This window comes from Melospiza melodia, chromosome 13 (assembly GCF_035770615.1).
Source record: "Melospiza melodia melodia isolate bMelMel2 chromosome 13, bMelMel2.pri, whole genome shotgun sequence".
Classification (NCBI taxonomy): Eukaryota; Metazoa; Chordata; class Aves; order Passeriformes; family Passerellidae; genus Melospiza; species Melospiza melodia.
Window position 1 is genome coordinate 18,145,211 of NC_086206.1, and position 17,730 is coordinate 18,162,940.

Below are 17,730 nucleotides of genomic sequence, written 5' to 3' on the forward strand. Positions count from 1 at the left end.
ATGTTCCGTGCGCCGCCGCGGCGGAGACGGAGAGGATTCAGCCAGACAGTGCAACCCGCTCGGTGTTTATTAAATAAATACAGGCGCCAAGTCTACAGCAAGTGCACGTGGGACGGTTCGCCTTAGGGTTACCGCTATTTCTTAGCTATTACTCCAGAAAAACACGCCGGCAGCGCTTTAGGGGTGAGCATCGCGTCGTTTTCCCAGAATCCTGGAACAGGCTGAGTTGGAAGGGACCCACAAGGATCGAAGTCCAGCTCCTGGCCCTGCAGAGACACCCCAACAATCCCACATGGGCCTGAGAGCATTATCCAAAAGCTTCATGAGCTCTCCTTGGCTTGGGGCCGTGCCCATTCCCTGGGGAGCCTGTTCAGGGCCCCAACACCCTCTGGGTGAAAGAACCTTCTCCTAGTATCCAGCACAAACCTTCCCTGACACAGCTCCAGCCATTCCCTTAGGTAAACCCATTTTAATCAGAAGCTGTAATAACCTAAGCCTGTAGCCTAACCTAACTCTAACCACTGCAACTGATAGCAAACAAGTAAATAATCTGCCCACAAGCAAAGCGACTTTTCAAGGTGGTCTTCCTTCACTTGCTGACAGGTTGCTCCAGTTGTTCGCCAGTGACCGGCTTCTCTTCCTTTTTGCATTTTATCCCAAAGAAACTGAAGAGTTTCATTAGCATTAGATCAACAATCTCCTCTTCTTCTGAAGCCTGAAATAATAACAAATAACTTACTCAGAGGTGCCAAAGTGGATTCAGTCTCTGCTAAAGCCAAGGCAAGTTGCAAGACAGAATCTCTACTTGAGGTGAAATAAGCCAACTTTTACCAGAGCATGAGTGACTGCCAGGCAAAACACTGTGCCAATATTTTTATCCAGACAGAAGCCCCAGATGAGAATGGACACTACAGAAATTTTGGCTGCCAAATTCCATGGAAATCTCTCTACAGGAGCCTGGAGTGCACTTGCCAACTCCCATGCTCATGGTATACACAATGAGACACCCACCATTTCAAGACGAAGTAAATGAGAAAAACTAAATACATATATTGTATTCTATCAACCATATCCTTTGTTTTCATCTCCCTTGACTTTATTTAAAACATAGAGGAATTCTGGGCAGTACTGGAGTGTTAAGATGGATTTCACACTGCACTATCAATAGCTTGAATGGGTCAGGCACTCACAGTGAGAGTTTTAAAAGGAGCTGTAAAGCCTCGTGCACTTCAGTAGCAATTTTGGCACTGATTTCAATACAGCCCAACACAAACCTAAGAGTTTTTTGATGGATGTAGTATGTGAACAGAAGGCTACAAATCAGATCTGAACAGGGACTCATCTGAACAGGAAAGGACAGTGTAAATCTGGAAAATCTGAAGTGTACTTTCTCAGCAAATGTTGCCTTGTTAAGAGTTGGACTGAATTTACATGGCTTTCATCCATGGTTGAATACCTGAGTAAGCACTGAACAAAAAATGTTAAAAGCAAGAGAGCTTAGATGAACAAACCTGGTAATGCTTCTGCTCCTCACTAAAAGCAACCAGAATCACCGAAATGAACAGATTCAGTACCACAAATGTCATAAAAACGATGCAGGATCCAATTAAGAAGGAGCCTAAAATTGGATTGTAGTCCAAGACCTGTATAATCCATAAGGTAAGACATTAAAAAAACAAACAAAAAAGCATACATACCTATCTACATACATACATGCATACATACACACATATGAGCAGTTAATACCCAATAAGAAGTCTATCACCTTGAAAATCCTGTCTAATCAATTATGATATATATTCATTATACACATATATAAATTTTCTACTCTAGTATTGCCCTTTGTTGATATGATATAGTACAAAGACAACAGACTATTTTATATGTATATGTGTGAATGTGGGCAGTCTTTGGGGGGTTTTGAAGTATTTGCATTTAATTTTAATGGTATGCCAGTTTCACATGAAAGTTGACAAGCCTGGAGATGTTTATCCACACAACAGCTGAAGCTCCCTAATGCCTCAGCTTTCACAGTAGGTGAAATCCCTGTATGCATGTCATTTATTTTACTGTGTGCTTTACAAGAAGCACACTCAGACTGTCAGAGACACTTGTAAACCAAGGGTTGTAAAAAATCAAACCACTAATTTTTATATAAGCTACAACATAGGAATATATTTTCATGATTAACGTGAGTGGGATGTAGAGGTGAAAATGTGCCATATTACTGATCTTCAAAGCCACCCATGTCCCATTGGATCCATGGTCTAAAAACATCCACCAAGGAGGACTTCACAGTCAGAGATGTCCAAAAATTAATCCACAAAGAAACATCCAAATATTGAAATATTTGAAAGATCTTACTGAAAAAGTGGTATATAAAGAATAACAACAGCAACAAATTAACATAAAGTTCCCTTGTGGAACGCCTTGCCTTTCTTGGGAAGATAGAAGGGGTGCTCAGAACAAACACAGGGCTTTCCTCACATTTCCATCTGTACCTTTCTAAGGAAATTGCTCAAAACATTTTGTAATCAATTTTTAACAGCTCTAGTAGAAATTTGAGCAGGTTTCTTAATGAAAGGTTCATTATGAGCCTCCTTGTGGTCAAAACAGAACATGAAAGAGGTTTCACTGGATGTCCTTGTCTTGCTCAGAAAAGGTGACTGCCTCAGGGAGCTGTGGAGCTTGCAAAATTAGATTAATGTTTAGCACTAATTGAAAGTCCTTCTATTTGCTGGGTCAAAGCATATTTGATAGCTGAGATGCCAATTGTATGGCTGTAAACTTCTCCAAATTAGATGTGGTACCTCCTCATAGTTGAAGATTCCCAGCTGAAGACTGACCATGGTCTCTGCTGAATCAAGGAGGGTTTTGTAAGAGAAGAGCTTCCAGCCAAATATCAGGTTTGCCTGCAGAGGACAGAAGTCATGTCTTGTGTCATGATCAGAGTTCTTGCTGCAAAATGTGTTCAGCTTGAAGACCTTTTATCATGGATACCAGAATGTCTTGTATCTGCTCAGCCTGCCACTAGATATGTAAAAATGATAATTATTTCCCACTTATAAACTAACCAAACCAAAAATGGCACTTTCTCAACGCTCTACAATTCAAGTTTTATCCAGAAAATCCTTTTTCCAGTACTTTGTTCTTTGTTGCATCTATTACACACAAAAAGTCCTTATAATTCCTTATTTTTCAGCATACTTGGGCTCCAAGCTGCTGAACTAAGATAATGACAGGCAGCTTTATTCCATTTTGCATGGCAAGGCTGTGTTGCTTTTGGCATTCAAAAATAGTTGATTTAACCTGACAGTACCTGGGAGCAGACTGCAGACAGAGAAAGCACCATGGTACTCACAGCAATGGAATAGGCAAGGAACATGATTGCAATAACAGTGATGAACCCAGAGATATCACCCCATGCCCTCCTCAGGGTTGAAGTGATCATGTTCAGTTTAGGGTTGAGCCTCAGCAGATGCCACAGTTTCACTGTGGAGAGAAGCACCAGGAATGCAATCAGGTAGCCAAGAACTGCATCAGCTCTTGCTGTTTCACTGAAGCTTATGGAGCTGTTAGGAAAAAAAAAAAAAAAAAAAAAAAAAAAAAAAAAAAAAGAAAATACATAATATACCATGCAGACAGAATCCTTTGAAGTGCAAAAATGGGTATGCTGGAAAAGCCAGTCACCCTGTGCTGGGGTTTAGTAGAGACCTGATGAGTTCCTGTTTGAGTGTTCCCACTTGCACTTCCTACTGTGTGCCCACAAAACCTCATTTGTGCATGGCTAAGATTTTTAAGGAGAGGAGGTTGAGGCTGTAGCCCAAATTCTGCTCATTATTCTGTGATTCTATCATCTCTTTCCTGTGTGACCATTTTTTAAAAGATGTTATAATTTTCTATTCTCTACTAAATATTCCATTATTATCCTCTAACCAATGGCTTTTTACAACAAAGACCAGGGCAGGTTATGTGCTTTCTGGGTGGATGTCCTGTAGCAGAAAGGCTTGTTGGTTCACAAGAGGGTGATGCAGACAGGAAGGGAACTTGGTGCTCAAGTCTGCTGGTTTTTATTAGAGCAGTATCAGAGGAAAATCCTATTGCTGACACAAATCTAAGCCCTGACACACTTACAGCCTTCATGAATACACAGCTATCTAGGATAGCAATATTTAGCACAGAAAATGTGCTGTATGGGAAGAGGAAAAACAGATTTATTTCTGCATAAGTAGCAACAACAAAGGGTGCAGTAAATAGCATTAGTACTTACTCCTCCTTGTGTTCCTGGTAGTAGCTGATGTCCCTGGTCCCAAGGACTGTCCGTTTCACAAACACTGACAGAGCACTCCAGCTAATCAGTATAATGGCCATCTCCAGGAGATTCCACTTGCTGTGGAAGTATCTCCATCTCTGACTCTTCAGCAGCTTTCCCTGGGAGGAGTTTTACTGTTTCAGTCTCACGACTCCACATCACACAATGCACCTCTGAAGATTAGGGCAATTCCCTCCACAATAAAGCAGACTGCTCTGCATTAATAAAACTACATCTTGCACTAGTTTCTCATTATCTTTCTCAAAAACAGCATCCAAACCAAATAAAATGTTGCCTTCCTATTATTTAATACCGACACTGTACCTGATTCAATCTTCCATTGGTGTAGCAGCACCAGTGCTACTGAAATCAAGAACAGTCCTGAAGCTTTTGTAAGTGAAATCAACAGCAGGCACAAGGTCAAGCTCTCAGGCAGACTCTCCAGTGGGGCTCACCTGGGCTGTCATGTAGTACACAATGAAGAGGAAATAAAGGATTTCTGCTGCAACCACAAAGATGTGGAGGCTGTCGGTGTAGGGGTACAGCCGGACACTTTGCAGCTCTGCACTTGTGAAGAAGGCCCCTAAAAAACAAACAGGGGTCACCCCGGGGCTCCTTCTGCCTCAATTCAAACAACTCAGCTCATCAGTGAGACTTCTGTACTTGCTTTCACATCAGCATGAGGCTGAATTCAACCATCAAACTAAGATTTAGAGTTGACTGTGTGAGTAACCCTGTAAGGGTTTGAAATTTTCCTCAAACAGGAATTTCAAAGAGTGGCAGTGCTGTCTTGTGTCATAGCACAATAGTAATCTCAGGACTGAGTTTGGATTGGACTGCAAATGCAGAAATACAGCAGGAGGACTTGGATTTTTTTCTAAAAAAACCTGAATCTCATTCTAAACCCAAAATGAGCTCAGTTCAGGCATTTTCCAATACTTGGACACACCCTAAGGAGGCTGCTGCTCAGATGAAATGTTTTCTTATAGCCTCTAAACCAGAATCTGCTTTCACTCTTCTCTTTGTTGTATCCAGATTATATATTACATGATTACACAGCCATACATTAGAAGTCATCAGGAACAAAAAAACCCAGACCATTATTTGCAATTTTGTCCTAATATTGTATTGATTAGCTGAAGTGATTAGGAAACAGAATTTTTCTTGTTCCTGTTGTATAAATTCTCAAGATCAAATTTCAGTGTAATGTTTTCTTCATCAGCAGCATAAGCAAACATAAGATATTCCATTATGGTCTATATTACTGTGATGCTGCATTTTTCCTAAATGGTTTAAAAAATTTGCATTGGTTCTCTCATTATTAGATTTATTAATACACATGTGTTTCCTGAGGAAAGAACCAGGAAAACACTGATAATGTGTAAATCTATCCTCTAGGTGCATTTCTTGCTGTCTTCAGAAATGTGTAACTTAGGAAAGGCTCTCACCTAAAGCATTGCTTTCAAACATCAGGCTTATAATGCAGAACAGGTTCACGTTGGCATTGTAGACTGTAAATTCAACAAACACTGCTCTTGTGAAGGTGTCAAGCCAGATATTGTTGAAAAGGTACTGGAGAATTCTGCCAAAAGAATGTGTAGCCAGTGATGTAATTCATACAGGAATGAGACAGTATCACATGGAGGATGCACTGATAATTTACAAGAGCACCAGTGGTACCTGGAGGCACTTTTGGGGTCAGTTCCCAGGTGAATCACATATCCCCCTCCGCTGTAGACAGCAAATTTACCCCAGCTGGGGTGTCCTCTCAGTTTGGACTGACTCTGATACTGCCATGCTGAGCTGAAGTCAGAGGAGTTATCAGGGGCTGAGGTATTCCAGTGCTCCCCATAAACTGATGTATCTTCTGTCTGCAGGGAGTAGGGAGCGTGGCATTCCTCAGCCACGTGCTGGAGTCTGGGAGAAACAGGGCAGGTGTCTCCTTTCACTCTTACTTGGCGAATCCGAGCACTTCCCACCAGCTTGGAATTGCCATCTGTAATGAATCCTAAACAGGGGATGGAAAAGAGCAGCACTGGCAATATGACAAAATTAATAATATTTCTTCATTCCATTTATGATTCACTGATGCATTAATATTTTGCCATATATTCTTTTCTCGGAAACATTGTAAGCAAAATAGTCATGAAAATGAAACTCTCAAATTTATTTGAACTGAGTTCTTAAATAATTTTCCCAATAACAGAGTTCTATGTCACCCCCATCAGTATTTTATACACAGGGAAAGTGAGGCCTGGGGAGAAAAGTGACTTACCTTAAGTCCAGTACAAGAGTAGCTTTATGCAGTGTTCATGTCCAAAGAACAACTCTGCTAATAAATTTCAATATTTACCCTTAAATGTGAGCTGGAAATTGGTCATATTTTACTGGATATGGCTGGATAGAAACATGCTGATATTGCATAATTTGCCTTCACCTGGACCCAAGTCATGATGCAAACAACTCTCCTGAGGGAAAGCTGAAAGTTGTATGGTGCCACCTGTCTGCCATTCTTTTTTTTTTTTTTTAATTACAGGGAGAAAGTTGTAAACTTTCTGATATATCTGAATATCTGGAGTAAGTAATATAAAATGTGAAAAATTTAGCATTGCAGTGCAGAACTTTTGGGTTATATTAAATATAAGGAAAATATCAGGGGATGTTTAACTCAGGGTCAAGCTGTGGGGTTTTGTTATCCATTGGTATTCATATTATAAGATTCCTTGCTAGCCTCATACACTCACAGTCCCTTTCTCCACTCAAATATGAAAGTTAGAGGTAAGTATTAAAAATAAAGTTTCAGAATCTGTCAAGCTGAAGGGAAACAATGTGACTCTGCACCTTTATATGATCCATAAAGATTTTTGAGTAAAGTCGTGTTTGCCCACATGAAAAAATCCTGGTAACTGTAGACATCATGGAATCCATCTATAAAGCTGTCCTCAATGTGTTTGTTTAAATAGTAGGAATTGGGATCTCTCTGCCCATAGGCAACCAGTAACAGCATCCATAAAAACCCCAGATAGGCTGGAAAAAAGCAGAAAGAGACAACACATGTGAGCTCTGGTTAACAATGCTGTTCAGAATAGATTGCATGAATGAGTACAGCTGCCAACAGCCATTAGGCCAAGGAGGAGCTTTGTACACTCTGAGTGACCAGTGCTAATGAAGGCACCCAAGCTGCTTCAGTGTGCTGCAGTTTGTGTTTCACATTTGGAATATGAGTAGCAGTGAAGAAAAGAAGTGGGAAGGCTGAACAGATGTAGTCATGGTAGCTCCAAATAAAATGACTAGTCTAACTTTGTTCCAAGTGAAGTTGAGGTAATTTTTTTTTGCCTTGGATTTTAGAGGAAATAAAACAGGGGCATAAATCATTATCTGTAGTTACTATCTGCTTTTAGAAAGATGGCCTCCATCTTCTTTGGTTTCAGCTTCATTTAACTGCTCACCTCCTCCTTTTATCCTTTCTGCTTTTCTTTAATTTCTCATGTTTGTGATGTGCTTCTTTACCATAAAATGAAGCCTTAGCCACCGTTTTAGCTCCAGCTAACATTCCCACCTCCCTGCAGCTCCAGCTGCCAGGGAACAGCCTGTCTCTACATCATACTGGCTGGCAGAAAGCTGAAGATATGCCAAAACTTTGTCACCCTAGAGAACAATATTTTCACTGATGTAAAATTACTGATGAGTATTACTGAATAAAACAAGATAATCTACATATGGGTAATACCCAGGATTTCTCTGATGAGGGCAAATGCTTTCTGCTCCTTCATGTGGCTGAGTTTCATTTTCTCCACATCAGCAGCAGGAGGTGGCCGGTAAATGTTGCTCCCACTGTCCCTTCGGACCCCGAAGAGAGGGTGTGAATCACCTGTGAGGGACAGCAGTGAACCCTGGAATTAGTTAATTGATCATCCATGTCCTGCTTTTTGTTTGTTCCGACTTTCTAAGGAAACGTTTCTATCTAATGCTTTCCCTCAGGAATAGAGGATGTGATTTAAACAATTCCTGTGGCAATTGTAAGGCAAACAGTGGGGAGGGAAGGAGCTCACAAAAACTGCGCTGGGTTTAGGACCAGGTGTGCTCCAGGTGTCTCTCTAGGCTGAGCATCTCAGCAGGCGGTGTATTCACAGCCTGAGGCTGAGCAGGGAGGAAGCTGCAGATCAGATAACTTTGCTGTGCCCTGGGATTCCTGTCTGCTAGTGAAGTCTTCATTTAGAGATGATTATGACTGCAGAAGCCACTGCTCAGTTTAGGAAATAATACAAATAATTGTGGCTGTGGAAAAGTATGTAACCTGAGAGCCTCCATATAGGGCTTCAGGGATGTGGGAAATTTCCCTGTGAGAGGTTTTAGTTATGCTTGTCAGATACAGGCCTACCAGTCTACATGAAGGGGGAATTTTTTACTGTTCACTTATTTATTTTCACTTAGTTGTGGAATAGTTACAGGTTTTGTTGCAAGCAGTTGAGCTTAGTCATAGAATCATTCATAAAGCACTCCAAAAGCTTGGAGAATTCTGCACTTTCTTTAGTAATTGTTAACTTTGCAGACAGTTACCTGGTAAAGGTCCATCAATAGCTGTGTTTTCTTCATCCTCATGTTCCACCTTCTTCAGAACCAGAGCAAAAAAAGCAGCAAATCCCAGCACCTGGAAGGAATCAGCTATAGACTCACCATATTCCCATTTCATATAAAGAAGCTCAGGCTTTGACCTGGATCCCTTTGGATCCAGGCACTGCAGGAAAAAACTGTGCTTGGGTTTGTTGAACCCATGCAGCTGAAGCCCATAAACAAGAGAACAGTACACAGTGCTGGGGCTTGTCCTGCTAAACTGATTCTGTGACACACTCTCACTAGTCAGAAACCTCATTAAACCCTGACAAAGCAAGGGAGATGAAACTAATGGAGTTAATATCAGCAAAACCCATCAGAACTCTAAACCACCTGCCTGCTCTTGTTTGAAGGGCAAAGAATTCTCATTTTAAATCCTGCAGCTCTTTAGAAAATTTTACATTGTCTCCCTGCAATGGCAGCAGGTGAGTTCATCTTGACTGGTGATTGTATTTCTGAGGCTCTCACCTTCAAGGGCTGTGTGATGAAAAGGCTTTCCAAGAAGGAGATGACCATGGAGATGAGCCACTTGATGGAGTTCTCCTTGCCGTAGTGGAGTCCATAGAGCATGGTGAAGAACCCAGACACGCCACTGGTGGCTGCCACAAGGAACCAAGCAATGAACACAAACCACCAGGGCAGACCTCTGGGAGAACTTTTCTTGTCATCACCAGACAAATTCGGAGTATGGGACCACCTTGAGAGTGAACAAGAAGAGAAAATTCAGTCTGTGATGGAACAGGAACCAAAATCAGGTCATCGGGTTCACTGGGAACAGGCAACATCTTATGATATAAAATCAAAATATTCTTTTAATTAATGCAGTTATATAGGATATATGGATACCAAAAAGTACAGTGAGAAAAAAAATAATGAAGAAGTGTGCACAGAGATCAACTAAAATCAAAATAAATGTGATGGGTTTCTTTACTCCTCAGTTCATGCACAACTGAATCTCCAGTAGAATTATTGACAAAGCTGTGAGTGCATTAAAGCTGCTGAATGCATCTCTTGTGATCACCATAATGGCCAAGTGACGTAATTACTGCAATTGTTTCAATACTTCCAACTTAATTATCAGATTTCACAGAACTATTTTTGTCTGCTTATTAACTTTTCTTTATCCATACATTTTAAAAGGCTTCTGTGACTTTGGAGCTGGGTGATTTTCCCGGCCCTTTACTATCACATGGCATTTATTGTAACTTTCCACTTTGGAGGCAAAAATGACAAACAGCAATGATCTGTCATTATTGCCTTTGTGTGCAGTTCACAGTGCATGGAAATTTCTCTGTAGCTCCTGCAGTGGTATAATAGTAAGACTTATTTTTACAGATATAATAATAGTTATCTAGCACATGTTAAGCAGTAATTATTTGGGCTGTGTCATCCTGTCCAATTTTGAATTCATGACCTGAATTCACTTATACTGAGAACTGGGTTACCCCTCACTGATGGATGCTGATGAGCAGATTTGCTTCTCCAGGAGGTTCTTCATATGCTGAACCTGACAAACAGCTTGTGTGTAACTCTGAGGCATCTGAAATTTATGGGGCCCCAGTAATTCCAGCTCCATCTCTACATGCTGGAGTTGCATGTACAAGCAGTGATGGTAACCACTGTATTTCAGCTGGTCACAAATTCTCTTCTCTGGAGTTGGACTTCTTGTTTTTTCTGCAGACAAAGAATAAATATATTAAATTCATTTATTTATTGAGAAAATAAATAGATTAGAACGCTGTTCAAAGAATGGTTTCTCTGGAGCTAAAGATCATGAATGGTATGAAGTGAAGACTAACATATGAAAGGACATGTAAAAGCAGCTTTAGTACTAGAGTTTAATGATGTTCTGCTGGAATGGCCTGCAACTTTTTCTAGAAGGCAACTGAGTTGAACAGCAGTCCTAAAATCTTAATCCAGGTCAGATCAGATCAACTCTTAATTTGTTCATGGTTTACCTGTGCAATTAGTAGCTTGGAAGACTCCCTGGAAAAGCTAAATGTAAGTCTTAATGAAATCAGTGAGATTGTTTACTCATATATTCCTGTTTAATTGAGAGTCAGACTGAAAAGAACAACAGCACAAGGCCAAGAAGAAAAAAAAAAACTGACAGGTCAGAGATATTTGTGAGTCAAACTGATATTTGTGAGTCTTTTCATTTGTAGATGCTGATCCAGCTACAGCAAACATTTGACTCTACAGCTTAAGAAACCGAGATTTCACAGTTGTCTTTACTGAGTTGGGTGCTCAGTGGTGCAGTGAAAGAACAAGAGGCAATGGGCACATCTTAAAACATGGGAAATTTCTGAACATAAGAAAAAACAACCTACTCAACTGGAGTAGGTTGCTCCAGTTGAGAATTTGTGGAGTTTTCATCCTTGGGGACATTCAGCATCTGACAGATTTGATCTTGGGCAATCCTGCTTCCACTGACCCTGCTCAGAGCAGCCTGGTGGGATCCAGAGATCCCTTCTAACCTTAGCTGTGATTCTGTAGTTGCCTTTGAGTCAGAATGTAAGATCTTGGGTCATCACATCCAGTGCTATCATCATTTTCATTGCAAGGGTTTCAGCAGGTATTTCACAGTGTGTTATTTACCTTGGATATCCATGGCACCCAATGTGACAATTACAGGGCCATCCTTCTTGCTCTCATCACAAAACCCTTGCCCAGCTCTGTTCTGCTGACAGATGACATCCTCAACCAATGACAGGAGTGTGTTGATATTAGCTGATTTTTCAAGGTCTGGTGCTGAGGTGAGAGATGGAGTCTTCAGGGCTTTAAAGAGTGAGCTGGCAATTCTTCTTATGTCCTAGGAAAGACAGCAGCAGCACAGCAGTGACTCTGGCTGCAGTGGCTTATGCTGATGTGATCTGACAGCACCACTGGCTGGGAGCTGCACCAACTGCTGAAATCTCCAGGATGGATAAGAATAGCACATCCTACAGAGCTGGATGTGACAGGCAGATTTCAGTGAGTTCAGCAAGGCAGCTTTTGTGGTTCAAAAGGGCAGTGTGCCTGCCTGAGGACCTAAGCTGAGAAGATGTGTTCCATGATAACTTTTATCTTCGCTGTGTTGCCGAGTATTTGCTCTAACCCATGAACACAGTGATTTGGGCACACACAATAACTGTGCAAGGGCTGGCATGTACCGAGGCAGACCTTAATGAAGGATTGCATTTAGGTGGGCACTTTGCACCAGTGATGATTGGGTTTTCCCTTCAGACAGGCTGAAGAGCATCGAAACAGGGAAATTTGTGGAGCTGGGGAAGCCGGTGGTGTGTGGCAGCAGAGGGCAGTGCAGGACTCACTGGGACTTGCCTTTGTCACAGCCTCCGGAGTGAGAGAAGCAGCCTGGGAGGCCCCTGGGGTGGGAGGCAGGCTTGGGGACACTCGGCCATTCTTTCCCAGCTTCTTCTCTCTGCCCTGCTGGGCTGGCCGGGGTCGTATGTTCCTGAAGATCTGCACAATGAGCAGGTTGATGGGGAACATGAGGAGGGAACTCTCAAAGCCAATCATCACTTCCTGCCATGTGAATTCAATCCTACCTGTCAAGGTCAAACAGAGCAGAGAAGGAAGAATAACCCCAGGCAAAATAAACCATCAAGTCCCTTTCTTGTGAAAAAACCCAAACATTTAATCAACTCTTGCTTCCAGATTCTGCTGTCTCTCTATTTGCCTGCCCAAGCAATGGTGAGGATTGTTACCCAGATCCATTTTCTGCTCAGCAGGATCCTTTGGCACCCCCCAGAACATGATGCTGGTGAGCATGGTGCAGAGCAGCAGCGAGAAGCAGCAGGACACGCGCTGGGCGCGCGTGAAGGGGCTCCGAGGGGAGCGGCTGAACACCGAGTACCAGATGTGCCCATCCTGGAAACCCTTGGAGGTCTTCATGAAAAACAGATTGCTGGGAAGGAGAAGAGGGAAATCAAATGGATATGTAGAAAGGAGAGGGAAGAACAAAGCCCTAGTCCCAAGCTGTTTATGCTTCTAGGCACTATCAGCAATAGTAATAACTAGGAGAAATGATCAAATATCATGGCTTGATTTGCATGGAATGGTCATAGCTACTTATGTCCTTTCCTTTTGGACACAGCATAGGGGGAAAGGAAATAGTTCCTATTTAAATTGTTAAGAAAATTACACTTAAGAGAAGATGTTTGGGTTTCTGTAGGTTTGTCAGGCTATCCTTTAGCACCAATATTTTCAGTATCGTACTACTGTTAGGGTAATGATTTATGTAGCCATCCTCCCTCTCCCCCTTATTCAGAGCCCTTTAAGGACAGTGGAAAGACCTTCCTTGTTTTCCTTTTTTTCTAGGGCTTTGGTCTGGTTTTTTCATGCTTGTTTTTCAAGACTGACTGCTATCAAGAGAAAAAAAAATCCATGAAATAGGAGGTACCTGAACTGCTTCATGTCCTGTTCTGTTGCTACTGGGAACACTTTATCTAGGACACATTCTCCAATATCAATGGCTAGCCAAGAGTTGCAGAGGAAGTACCATTTCTGATCCCATGCCAGGTCATGGACTAATACTCGGTTCACATACCTGTTGGAAAAACACACAGGGCACAGTCACATACCACTGAGTGTGTGCCATCCAGAGCTCAGCAAGACTGTGGAGGAAAAACTCTGGCCATCAGCTTCTTGGGGTGACTAAACTGTAATGCACAGGACATATCCCATCCTGTACTGGACATGGGATATGGGAAACACTCCTGGTCCTGCACTTTAGGGTATGATTTGGTCTATTTAGCTGCAAAAAGTAGAATCTAACACTTCTTTCTAGAACTGCAGAAAGGAAAATTTTCAAGTGTTAGAAAGGGAAAGCTGTTGTCATTATAAAAAGTTTTTAGTGGATTTTTACTTCCCAGCCTCTCCAGATCTCCACTTACCAGGATGGACTGTGCCCTGAATTATCATGCCACAATCTAATACTCTGCAGTTCCCCAAGAGGAAAGAAGGTACAGAGGAGGAAAACATCCACTCCTCCTCGTTCAAAGACTGGTGTATCAGGGTCATTTAGATGGTGGGGCTCACTCTCTCCATCCAGTCCATAGAGGGTGAGAGTCACCTGGAAAATAAAAAGGCGAAATGAAGATTTGCACATCTCCATCCTAAATGCGATTATTTCTCCTTTCATCAAACTTCAGGGCTTTCTGGCTCAGACAGTGCATTTGAGCTGTCCTGTTCAATAGTCTCAGGCGCTCTATTATTCATCCAGCTCTCAAAGCAAATGAACTCCTCCCACACAGTCACTGATACCTTGGAGGTTGTGGCTGCGCCCCGGCGGTGCCCTGTGAAAACTGTCACAAGGTAACGGTACTGAGCAAAGGGGTCATTGTCTTCCAGGACTGTGACTTTCACCTGCAGAGCCACACAACATGGGCACTGTGTTAGCTGAACTGTAAGTACAGACTCCTGAAGGCTGTGAGTAGGAATTTGTGATCTTGTGAACAATGATTACTTACCAGTAAATAGAGAGTTCCAGGGAAAGGAGTAGGAAAGGAGTAGCTGTTTTCCTAGTGAAAGAGGCTAGGCATGGTGGGAATTGAATACATGGTGGGCCTGAATACATGGACTTTATTAGCTGGAGACTTACTTTGGCATCATCCTGGATGTCTTTCCTTCGAGCCCAAATAACTACAAGCACATATATCAGAAAGATGCATCCTACAGTTGTCACCACCACAGGATTGTCCACGAATGTACCAAACAGCTGTGCTGTTTTGCTGACATCTATGGCATTGGGTATGACAAAGAAGGAGCTCCCAAAGAAGGTCAGATGGTTGCAGAGGCACTGTGTGCTGCTAGGGTTTGTTTTTGGTCCTACCTGAAACCCAGAAAAGATTTCTGATAAAAGATCTGCCTTCACTATTAGATGACTTACCAAGAAAATGAAAAGACAGTGCTGAGATTGGTAAGTTAGTGTAGAGAGCTGCTGCACACCAAATTGTTCAGGTTCCAATAAAGAATGTTATATCTAACACCTAACCAGTAATGGGCATTACAATATATTATGGCCTTGTCAGAATGGTTCCATTTCTTCTTATATAGAAGTTCATCCCAAGAAATGGGACTGTTGTTTAAAGGTTAGTTCAATATGACTAAACTTCTTGAGTTTATTAAAACATCTCAGAATGATCATATTTCATGGTGTCAGTTACTGCAGATGGTGGTTATGAGGGCTGCCTTTGAAGTGTGTAACAGACACATTGTTTTGTTTTGCTCTACTTACATGACATCCATGGCTGTTCCAGCCTCCCTGGTGCTCGTCCCAAAACACACAGCGGGATGCAAAGCAAGTGGCATTTATGGTTAGCCCACTGTAGGCTGCTGAATCCATTCCCATATCTTGTAAAACCATGAAATAGTAGGTTCCCTCTCCAAAAATGAGTTCTTCTGGGCTGAGAACCCAGCTGTTCATCTCACCTTGAACATAAATATTTTAGTTTCAATGTATATATAAAAAGGCTAATTCAGAAGCATGCATGTAATAAATGAAGCAAAGAAACAGGTGTGAAATCATTCTTAGCAACTCATTGATCAAATCAATCTTTCCTCCTGTTAATGAACACTTTATTCAAGAGATTGGAACTTTGAAGCATGAGATTTCTTTCCAGCTAGACACCTGAACTCATGGTCAAGACTCATTCTGCAAGTTCATGAGTCCCTAACCACTTCTCTTACCTCCAGAAGTTTTCTTACAGAACAGATGATTTTTCATATCATAGTTGGTTTCATTTGGGTGATAACCATATCCCAAGTAAAGTATTAGTGGAATGTCGTGTTCAGATTCCAGGTGGATCACTATAGATGTGTTTTCTGAGATAACATTGACTTGAAAAGTGCTATAATTGCCCAGATTCAACAGAATCTTATCTTCCTGAGCTGCTGAAAGCCTTGGTAACATGATCTGTTTTTAAACAAAAAGACATAGGTTTAAATACAGAAAAGCATTTTTCTTCTTAGCATGCAGCCCACATGCTAGATTATCTTTTTTCATAACATCAGGAAATTGTGGCCAGCAAAAGTACCACTTTCAAAGTAATTTTCTTTTTAATGTCAACTAACCTCTGAAAAATTAATTTGAAATCTGTGTAGACTCATGACAAAGATTAGGGTTAGTGTTAGTGCATTTCTGAACTGAGAACTGTGATTATGAGTGAGACATTGGCTGCATAAAGTACATGTATGAATGATTCAGATGTCAGTTTATACGTGGGCTAGGAAGCCAAAGAGTAGTTCAATAAATACAGTAGCTGGTTGGTGAAATCAGACTTCACATTGTGCTTTGGGATGACTGTAATCTGGAATCTCTTTCCACAACCAGTAGAATTCTTACATCCATTCAAAGGAAGAATAAAATGCCTCCTTTTCAAGAAAAGACAGAAATATTTGGGTTTTTTTTTTTCACCACAATACAGACAGCATCAGCCCATTATCTAATGTAATGAACACCAACAGCATCTGTGTTCACCTCGCAAATGATAACACAAATGAGAGTTTGTTAATGGAGAGAAGAAAAAAATTGGAAAAGAGGGTGAGAGTTAGGAAATAGTGGATTTACCTCAATGTTCTCTTTGAGGTTGCTGACAGGTATGATCAAACCATCCAGACCAGTTAGACTGAGACCTCCCACTGTTCCACTGATGTCAAAACTGCTGTCACTGGAGAAAAAGGGATTCATGGCAAAGCTCACCATCTGTTAGGAGACATGAACAATCAGACAACTGAGCTATTGTCAATATTTCATTTTATTCACACCCTGATTATAGTGAAAGAATGAGCTCAGACCCAAATAGAAGTAAACTTACATGAAGTCTGCATCCACATTTTAATAAGACCCTACCTTATCTCTAAGGTGGGTCTATAAACCTTGGAAGTGATTTTCATTCTGAAATGTGTACAACAATCTTGATTGTTTCCATACAGTGTGACACCTTTTTGGCAGAGTTGGAAGAGGTGTAATGAAAAAAAAAAGTTTGCAGGGATTTTAGGGGTCTTCTGAGAGGGTTAAACCAACCAGAGAGATCTTCAGAAAATGTATTATGAAAATATGACAAGTATATGCAATCTATTGTTCTGAGAGAAAAAAAACACCACGTCCTATTTCAGATGGGGGCTGTGCTACCATCAGCACATTTGTCTCTTGCAGGATCTGAGTCCCCACTCAGGTGTTTCCTGCTGGGATGAAAGAAGGCTGCTGTGGCTTAGTTTGAATGTGATATGGACTGTGAGCTGTTGCATCCTCCTCAGAGCATAAGATGTAAACAAACAGCAAACAGATGTGGAGGTCTTGATTCATTCCACTGCCTGCTCCTGCCATGAATGTGTGAATCAAAGTGCATGTAAGGGGCTGATGGGATGGGGAATTTAGGAATTCTGTTGTCTTTGCTGAACCAACCTCATGCAATTAAGATAAATGAAAGCTTCTTTGACCAATAATTTCAAATTTTCTTGGCATGACAGGAGGAATGGCACGTGCTTGTGTGTTCATTGTGAAAGGATAAACAATTCTAAACCCATTAGATGAGGAATGTAAGCTGGATATCAAATAGAGTTAGATAAAAGCTGTTTACTTGCCCTTATATCCACTGTTTCACCATCAACTCCTGAAATATTGAGAGAGGAAGCAGGTGGGAGAGTAAAGCTGGCAGAGCTGGAATTGGAGATGTTAATGGATGTGCTATCCATGTTTTCTGTCTGCAATCTGTCCAGTTAGGGTTGGGCATAAGCAAAGCAGAATAAAAGAGAAAAAATAATAGAAGGAAAAATAACCACCAGAAAAAAACCCAAACATC

General features: G+C 41.4%; 1 protein-coding gene and 1 long non-coding RNA gene across 2 annotated transcripts in view; one reads left to right on the top strand and one right to left on the bottom strand.

The window, feature by feature from the left end:
* Positions 1-44: 44 nt before the first annotated feature.
* The window catches only part of LOC134424359 (polycystin-1-like protein 2), a 36,935-nt gene continuing 19,249 nt past the window's right edge, over positions 45-17,730 (bottom strand). The window contains 24 exon segments of the mRNA XM_063168074.1: positions 45-715; positions 1,512-1,643; positions 2,811-2,912; positions 3,362-3,572; positions 4,271-4,431; positions 4,768-4,895; positions 5,761-5,894; positions 5,993-6,320; positions 7,154-7,339; positions 8,043-8,183; positions 8,873-8,963; positions 9,395-9,623; positions 10,372-10,600; positions 11,525-11,738; positions 12,248-12,474; positions 12,634-12,833; positions 13,329-13,475; positions 13,822-14,000; positions 14,192-14,293; positions 14,529-14,759; positions 15,165-15,358; positions 15,617-15,842; positions 16,497-16,631; positions 17,513-17,639. Coding sequence (XP_063024144.1) covers positions 590-715; positions 1,512-1,643; positions 2,811-2,912; positions 3,362-3,572; positions 4,271-4,431; positions 4,768-4,895; positions 5,761-5,894; positions 5,993-6,320; positions 7,154-7,339; positions 8,043-8,183; positions 8,873-8,963; positions 9,395-9,623; positions 10,372-10,600; positions 11,525-11,738; positions 12,248-12,474; positions 12,634-12,833; positions 13,329-13,475; positions 13,822-14,000; positions 14,192-14,293; positions 14,529-14,759; positions 15,165-15,358; positions 15,617-15,842; positions 16,497-16,631; positions 17,513-17,639 — 4,180 coding nt within the window. The 3' untranslated portion in view covers positions 45-589.
* The window catches only part of LOC134424360 (uncharacterized), a 43,146-nt gene continuing 26,104 nt past the window's right edge, over positions 689-17,730 (top strand). The window contains exon 1 of the long non-coding RNA XR_010029398.1: positions 689-1,659. This is a non-coding gene — a long non-coding RNA (uncharacterized LOC134424360). The remainder of the gene's footprint in view (positions 1,660-17,730) is intronic.